Source organism: Cryptomeria japonica, chromosome 2 (genome assembly GCF_030272615.1).
Source record: "Cryptomeria japonica chromosome 2, Sugi_1.0, whole genome shotgun sequence".
Lineage (NCBI taxonomy): Eukaryota > Viridiplantae > Streptophyta > Pinopsida > Cupressales > Cupressaceae > Cryptomeria > Cryptomeria japonica.
This window is the reverse complement of record NC_081406.1, coordinates 540,117,720-540,127,002: the sequence shown is the minus strand read 5'-3', so window position 1 is coordinate 540,127,002 and position 9,283 is coordinate 540,117,720. Positions and strand designations below refer to the sequence as shown.

The following is a 9,283-nucleotide window of genomic DNA, read 5'->3' as shown; positions in this document are numbered from 1 at the left end:
CTTTCTCAGGAGATTTGTGCCAGATTTTGCTAAAATCACTAAACATATTGTAGGAATGATGAATGAAAAACAGATCTTTAAATGGAAGGAGGAAGCCAAGAAAACTTTTGAAGAGATTAAAGAGGCCATTGCTCATGCTCCAACATTAATTAATCCTAATTTCAAGAAAAACTTTATCATTTACTGTTACGCCTCAGAACATACAATGTCTGGTATTCTCTTACAAAAGAATGAACTCGGTGAAGAGTTTCCTATTGCATTTATGAGCATCCAGCTTAAAAAGCATGAATTAAACTATTCACTGAATGAGAAATAGGCTTTCGCAGTTGTTAAAGCTGTTAAGCATTTAAGATATTATATATTTCATTCTCATTCAATTGTTTTTGTGCCAAATTCTGCTGTTAAAAGTATTTTGACTCAGCAAGAAGTGGGAATGAATAATAGAGAAACTTGGGTTTCAAAGGTTCAAGAATTTGATTTGGATATCAGGCCAACAAAGTTAGTTCATGGACAGGGATTATGTCGCCTAATGGCAGAAAATAAAGAAGAAGAAAGTTCGCCATTAGCTCTGTTTGTTAGCCTGCAGGATGAATGGTTTACATATGTATCCTTTTATCTAACATATGGAGAATGTCCTGTGCATTTTTCTCCCAGAGAGAAAAGAAACTTAAGGTTAAAAGCAGCTAAGTATGTTATTTTTGATGACATATTATATAAGAAAGGTTTAGATGGAACTTTCTTAAGGTGTGTGTATAAAGCACAACGTGAGACCTTGTTGAAATCATTTCATGATGATGCTTGCGGTGGACATTTCTCTTCTACAGTCACTACTTACAAGATATTAAGGAACTGCTATTATTGGCCTGACATGTTTAAAGATGCATATACTTGGGTTGCTAAGTGTGACAAATGTAAATTCTTTACAGGAAAACCGCAACTAGCTGCTTTACCTCTCAGACCAGTAGTCGTGGAAGAACCTTTCAAGCAGTGGGGATTAGATTTCATTGGTCCATTGACACCCCCTCTAGCACTGGACATACACATATTCTCACGGCCATAGACTATTTTACTAAGTGGGTAGAGGTAGTAACTGTTAGGAGAACAACTTCAGAAGTAGTATGTGAGTTCATAAAGGAAAATATTGTGGTTCGCTTTGGGGTACCATTGAAGATAGTGACTGATAATGTTGCAAATTTTTCCTCAACGGAAATATCCATGTTTTGTTATGATCATGACATTTCTTTGGTGCATTCCTCTATTATCCACAGGGTAATGGTCAGGCAGAGTCCAGTAACAAAAATGTGATAAATATCATGAAGAAATTGGTCAGTGAAAATGCTAAAGATTGGCACAAAAGGCTATATGAAGCTTTGTGGGCAGACAAGACTTCACCAAAATGAGCAATTCGTATGTCACCTTTTGAACTTGTGTATGGAGTTGGGGCTCAACTCTCACTTCCTCTTGAATTGGTAGCTTCTAAATTGCAAACAATCATTGAAGATACGTATTTTCAAAATGCTTTGGAAAAGAGAATTATGTATTTAGTCAGAATAGAAGAAGAAAGGGAGAAGCTGGTCGATCACATTATAGAGCATCAACAGCGGGTTAAAAAGATTTTTGATCTCAAAGCCAGGCCGAGGAAATTTATGCAGGGAGACCAAGTCCTACTCTTGGACAAACGAAGGGAGCCGAAGGGAGCACATGGAAAATTTGAGTCATTGTGGAAGGGTCTGTTTTTGATTCATGAAGTAAAGGGACCAAATTCCTTCAAGCTGGCTTATGTGGATGGTACCGTTCTTCCCCTGTCTTATAATGGACAAGATCTCAAGCTTTACAAATTGTAAGCAGGTATTCCCTGCGTTTTCTGTACATAACTCAGTTTTGTTGTCTCAGTTTTGTTGTGTTAGGTTTTTGTTGTTTTTAGTTGTGTCTGTTTTGGGCCCTTGTCTTTGTTTTAATGCGTAACTAGAGATTCTAAGTTCCTTCCTAGTCCTTCACAGTCCTAGTCCCCAGTCAGAGCCATTTGTTACCCCCTTATTTAATTGCTTATAGCTTATCAATTAGGGGTCATTATTTTATTAAGTATTGCAGAGCTTTAGTATTCATCAATTTGAGTTTTGTACTCGTCTGTTGAACCCTTTATAAGGTTCAAAATTCTGGTTCAAAGGATATGTGGTCTATTAAGTTCTAAGTCTTCATTAGCACAGTCGTTGAACTTGAACTTTGAACCTTTCCGGTTCAAGGTTCAAGGTTCAATTGGTCTTTTGTCTTATGTATTGTGGCTGTCCCTTTAACGCCAGTCCTTGTGGTCATCTTGAACTTGAACTATTGAACCACTTTTGGAATAGTTCAAGGTTCAAGGTTCATTTTCGCATCATTGAAATTTTCCTTTGTTTCCTTCTTCCTTGCCACAAGTCTTCCTCTTTTGTCTTTGTACTTTGAACCAATGAACTTCTTTTGAAATAGTTCAAGGTTCAAAGCGTTGTTTCAAAACCAGCCCGATGTTGTTTTGGAGATAAAGACGACGCGATGAGAATAGAATATTCCTAGTTTTTCGTGTTTTCAAACTATAATTATGGAAAGCAATCATGAGAAAGCATGTCGACTGTGTGGAATTGATTTTTAATTAATGAGCATGTCAGAACTATATCAAATCATGGGAAGCTTTACATGGATAAATGAGCTGGGGCGAATCATGCTATGGTACTTTTCAGTGTTTTCCGTCCTTGAATATGATGCTTCTGAGGTAAGAAAATCATTATTGCTGCTGGCAAAGAGTAAGGACACAGAAGGTAATTTAGCTTAGTTTTTCCAAAGGTTACATAGTTTTAAGGTGAAGACAGGTGAGTTTAATCACTTACCTCCCATGCTTTGTTTTAGCTCTAAAATTGGTTAGTGTAATTCTTTGCCTTGGGGTTGAATGCTGTCTGATTGATGCAATTTTAAGCAAACATGAGACCAACTCTTCCGAACTTGGGTCGAACATCATGCTTAATTAGCACCCTTCCAGAATTAGATGATACAAGTTTAGTTCAAGATGAGTTAGAGAATTTTCTAGAAAGGGCTAAGAATCCAGAGGCTAATTCCATGATGGAAAAGATAGTTCATAGCGGTCTGGTTGAAGCCGCTGCTTTCCCAATCGCTGCTCCTTGCCTAGAATTAGTGTATGCATGCACGAGCAAATATGATGCTAGTAACAAGTGTATTAGGGCTAGTAATGGAGACATGTTAGTGCGGATTGACAAAGAAACAGTAATGGCTGCGATTGGTATTCCCCACAAAGAGCCGTACGAAGATTGGTCCATAGGAACCTCATATGAATTTTTCTTTGAGAAGAAAAGCGTTTATCGGAGTGTCATTGCTAGAAATTGGCTCCTTAAAATGCAGAAGGGAGGTTCTAGGTTACCTAAACCCTTGACAAGGGAGCATTTTATTACATATGTGAGGGATATTATAATTCTTTTGAACAAGCTTAAGGGGAATTCACATGCCTTCTATTGGGAAGAATGGATGTATTTTTACATTCAGGTGTTATTATCTGGCAAGAAATACCTTGATTGGGCGCAAGTAATTGCAGAGAGATTGCATGAAAGTTTGAGTAATTTTGTTGGAATGACCAGTTTTCATATGTCTTCCTACCTGTTTTATATTTTAGCCTGCATTAGAGAATGGCCAGGATTATATCAAGAACCTTGGGTTGATGGAATGAAAGTCTATGAGTTCTATCCACACTTGCAGAGACAGAGGTATACAGAAAAATTCTTGAGATGGAATGATGTCTTTGCGGGAAGATTAACTTTGAACTGCAGGGAAATGTGAATAAGAGAATGTCATCTGAAGCATTAAAATTGATTAGCACTTATGGAAGTTGTTTTATTCAATTTCCTAGGTTCACTTATATTAGAATTGGAGGCTTTGAAGATGAACCTTTCAAATTGCTCAGATATACTCTTGATAGTTATGTACTCCTTGAAGTCTGCCGACAGTTAGCTCATGTTGATAAGAAATTAGGGACGAAAAGTGAGTCTGGAGCAATTTTCCCAATTGAACTTGGATATTACAGCTGCAAAACTACCTTTGATGCTCTGAATTTAAAAGTGGAACTCAAGAAAATGAATCTGCAGCCTTATGTTGCTCGGCAGGGGTTTGACAGTAAAGGATATGCAATAGAACATCTGAATGTTGATGTGAAATTTTCACATATACCCCAGTTAGAAGACTACATGGAAGATTGTTGTGATGAATTTCAAGTCCGAAGAAGGTTATGGTCAAGGTTCACTCTACGGCAAATCATTACTATGAAATTATCAATGAACATAGCAGGAGTACATGAAGGGGAAGGATAAGATGTATTGGACCCAGAGTTCAATAAAAGAATTCATAAGCAACCTATTCCTGAAATTGACTGGGATAGGAGAGAAGAAGAAAATATCCAATCCAGAACCTTTAATGTTATAAGGAGAACAGAAAAGTGGTTAAGAAACCGTAAATCTGGAATGAGACTAACGACTACCTCAGTTGAGAAATTAGTTGAGCAATCTCATACTGCTTCACAAACACTCATTTCTTCCTCTGACATAGTTGTTGATATTGCAGGTGCTACTGATACGAAGAGTGAGAAGGTTCAAACTAAGAGGTTCAAGGAATCACTATTTCGCTCCTCATCAGTTCAAGTCACCCGTTCCAGAAATAAGAAGAAAAGTAAAGAACCTACAAGAGAAGAAGCTATCATAATTCTTGATAGTGAAGAAGCACAAGTAATTATGGGTGAATCGGTAGCAGATATGCCTGCAAGTCAAGATGTAGATAAACAAAAAGAACAACCCGGGGATAACCCCACTCAGGCGACCACTTTGGCTATCATGGATTCATCAGAATATGAAACGCCACTAGCAAAGGAATCTCCAAATGTTTCCAGATGGTTGGGAGCCTCAATCAACAAGAAACGAAATGTGGTCCCTATCAGCATTCCAATAGAAGATATGGTGAGTAGATGCTTAGGAAGGACGTCTAAGTCTAAGAGGCTAAAAGCAAAGGCCATGCTGGAGGTGGATGAGAATACAGGGCATTGGGTAGCTAAAATGGCTAAGCCAATTTCAGACAAAGATCCAGAAAATGCTACTGAGAAGGACTTTTCCATTGAAAAGATTGATTTAGGAATTGTTTTCAGGGTTGTCGACACAAAACATTTAGAGTCTTCCACTAAAAGGATGTTATCTAGAACATGGAAGGATGTGAAGGACAAGCGGGAACTGAAACAAGTTGTTAAACAAATGGTAGAATACATCAATGCCATACATCATCCCAGCCCGCAACCCCTATCGCAAATTTCTTTGTGTTTTGATCCTAAATCGCTAATGAACCAAAATTTGTTGGATAAGGTTCAGAGGAATCGTATGATGGCGGAAACCTTCGATGAGTGGCTTGAATCCATAATTCAATAGGGAGCAGGATATATTGCAAATCTGATCAGGGTATACGAGGATGCTGTAACTGTAACTCAAGAGCTTGAAACAAAGGTGATAGTGTGGGAAAAAGATAGGAACAAATGGGTGGCAGTGTTGATTCAAATGAAATATGTGCAAAAATATGGTGTTATGAAGTTTCTCGCTGAAAAGACAGTTGATGATTTGGATGACAAGATATTGTATGTGACAAAAGAAAATATTGAATGGAGAAATTCAATTACTAAGCAAGGCCACGAAGAATCCATCAAGCTGTTGAAAGAATTGAAAGAACTCATTGCTGTAATGCAGAAAGATTTGAAGTGCATTGATGTACAACTTCTCAAGGAAGACGGACAAACAATCGAATAGACAGTGGATATGGTGGAGAATTTCAAAGGAAAGATGAACCTAGTTAAAGAATCAAAATCTTTAACCAAAGATGACTTCTCTAGAATTGTCAGAATTGAATCTATGTTGGTTGTCTGTTTTGATCACTTGGAAACACACAAAACTAAGGTTATGTAAGTGAGTATGGACAAAGAGGTTTGGAAGCAATGCATCTTGCACATTGGGCTCCCACATTATCAGGTTATTCACAACTTTTTAGCGGCTCATATGGATTGGCGAAATATACGTGGCACAATTCACCAATAAGATGAATCAAGAACCGTTTCCTGTTCTGCAATTATAGCTCTGTTTACGGTTCTTGGCCTTTTTTTTTAGTTAATTTTAGTTACGAACAGTTGTTTCTTGAAGCTTTGTGTTTAGCTATTAGGTTAGCCTGATGGCTATAAATATTAGTAATGGATGTTTTGATGCAGATCCATAAAATTTTGTAAAAAATTAAGATAGCAGACTGTTTTACTTGTGAACTTCAGTGAAATACTCCATCTTTGAATGGAATGGAATGTCTGATACAACTTTTGAAACCTGTGCGTTTGAATATATAAAAGATTTCTGTTGGGATATTTATATTTTCGTTTATTGGATTCCTTTCTCTGATTTTTATCTAATATTAAGTCTGTGAATCAATCTGATGAATGAAATTAGCTGAAAGTATTTGAATATTCTGATTCCCCCTATCCTATGAGGCATGAGCGAGTTTCAATCAAAGTTCAAATATTTTGATTACTTTATATAGGTAATCGTTATTTGAAGTTTAATGTTTTGTTATGCATTTCGATAATCATTGTGAAGCGTTCATTTTGTGTTGACACGTGAATGTTAAAGCCTTTCTTTGCTTTCTGGTTAAAAGTGAATTATATGATAAAATTTGGTCAAAATTCATTGAATATCATATGGGGAGCTGTACCCTTATGCAGAGGGTAAATTAACACTATTTACCCAACTGTTGGTTTTCATTGGTTTCCTATTGGGCGAACATGAGTATTTGTTAATAAATTTTGGGAAATCCAATTTGTTAACTAATAGGACCCATACACGAAAGAGAAAGGTGTAGGTCCTGTAGGTGTTCTGATTCTTGTTCTATAAGCCCATAACGCAAGATTGAGCTTTAGATGCCAATCCTTCCTGGATTTGTTCACTGTTCTATGCAAGATAGTCAGCAAGTTTTTGTTAGATGGATCTGCTTGTCCATTACCTTGAGGGTAATATACTGAGGACTAGTGTTGTTTGATAAATTTCTCATAGAGTTCATCTAGATCTTTGTTCTTGAATTGTCCTCCATTGTCAGTTATAATGGATCAAGGTATACCATACCTGCAGATGATATAATTAAGAATAAAGAGAGCTACTTGTTTGGCAGTTGCTTTGATGATCGGAACCGCTTCTACCCACTTAGTGAAGTACTCAGTGGTAGTGATAATAAATTTATGTCTATTAGATGATGTAGGATATATGTGGCCAATTCGATCAAACACCCAATGTTGAAAGGGCCAGTGTGTCACAAAGGGTAGGAGATCTCTTGTAGGAGAATGGATAAGGTGCCCATGTAGTTGACACTTTTCATAGGTTTTAGCAAATTTTATAGCTTCTTTCTCCATGTCTGGCCAGTAGTAGCCAACCCTTAGTGTTTTTCTTGCTAAAGTTAGACCGTTCGAATGGGATCCACAAACACCTTCATGAACCTCAAATAATGTGCATTGGGACTCCTCAGTTTCTAGACATCTAAGAAAAGTATTATCTAAACCTTGCCTGAATAGGTCGTTAGCAATGATGACGTACTGTGACGCATTTTAGATTAGGTTCCTTTTTTCATTGCGGGAAAGATTAGCAGGGACAAATTGGTCACGTAGGTAAGAGTAAATGTGGCTATAACGAGATGAGTCATGTCCAATAATAGAACAGACTACTTGGGACTTGGGAGAATAATAGGTAGGGTAATGTAACTCTTCCACCAGGAATTCAAAGCAAAAATTAGATTCTTGTAGCTGTGGTATAGATGCCAAAGTGGCCATTTTATCCGCTGCTCTATTTGCTATTCTGGGGATCTACTGAAATGATACGGAGGTAAAGTATTTCTTGAGATCATCCACCATTCTCTTATAAGGCATCAGTTTATCATCTCTTGTCTGATATAGGTCATTGATTTGGTTGATGATGAGTTGCGAATCTCCATAGATGTGTAATTCAACGATCTTCCACTCAATGGCCAACTTGATCCCGTTTACCAAAGCTTCATATTTTGCAATGTTGTTTGTGCAAGGGAAGAGAATCTTGTAAGCTTTTGGATTTGAGTATTTTTGGGGATTAATAAAAAGTATCCTGACATCAGAACCATGTTGAGTGAAAGACCCATCAAAGAACATCTTCCATGATTGTTCAGTAAGGTGCATGATTCATTCATCTGGGAATTCTATATGCAGAGGTTGATTGTCTTCAAATGGAGCCTCAGCAAGTTGGTCTGCAATAACCTATCCTTTGATAGCTTTACGTTCCACATATTCAATATAAAATTCTATAAGGACCATGACCCATTTGGCCAGTCTTCCTGTAAGCGTTGCTTTACTGAGAAGATATTTGAGTGGATCAATCTTAGCTACCAGCTTAATAGAGTGTGCCAACATATAGTGCCTTAATTTTTGTGATGCAAAGACCAATGTTAAGCATGCTTTTTCTATTATAGTGTAGTTCATTTCATACGACACCAATGTTCTGTTGATGTAATAGATAGCTCATTCCTTTTTATTGTCATCTTGTTGTGGTAGAAGTGCCCCCAATGAAGTATCTGTAGTTGATATGTACAGGATCAATGGCTTACCTTGAATCAGTGGCATTAATATGGGTGGATTAGAAATATATTCTTTGATTTGTTGTAAATATCGTTCACAATCTTTATCCCAGTTGTATTGAATCCCTTTCCTTAATACCTTCATGAAGGGTTCAGCTTTGTCTGCTAGCTGAGATATAAAATGCCTTATTGACTGAAGACAACCTTGTAAACTTCTCATCTGACTGATATTATTGGGTGGAGGCATTTCCATTATAGCTTGGGCCTTTTTAGGGTCAACCTCAATTCCTTTTTTTGAAATTATGTAACCAAGCAATTTTTTTGATGTTACTCCAAATGCACACATTTTAGGATTTAATCGGAGCTTGAATATTTCCATTCTATCTAATATGAGGCCCAGCTCTTGAATATGTGTAGATCTCTTCATATTCTTTACTAAGGTGTCATCAACATAATCTTCCATGTTTTTATGCATCATATCATGGAAGATAGTGGTTACTACTCTTTGGTAAGTGGCTCCTGCGTTCTTTAGACCAAACGACATAACATTCCAGCAAAAGGTTCCCCATGCACATGTGAAAGCTATCTTTTCTTGATCTTTAGGTGCTATCTTGATCTGATTATAACTAGAGAATCCATCCATTAA

At 37.1% G+C, this 9,283-nt stretch overlaps 1 protein-coding gene across 1 annotated transcript; it reads left to right on the top strand.

Annotated features, from left to right (window-relative positions):
* Window positions 1-1,409: 1,409 nt before the first annotated feature.
* Window positions 1,410-1,844, top strand: LOC131066754 (uncharacterized). The gene has a single exon (XM_058001586.2). It carries the CDS (start codon window positions 1,410-1,412, stop codon window positions 1,842-1,844), a length of 435 nt encoding a protein of 144 aa, XP_057857569.2.
* The last annotated feature ends 7,439 nt before the right edge of the window (window positions 1,845-9,283 follow it).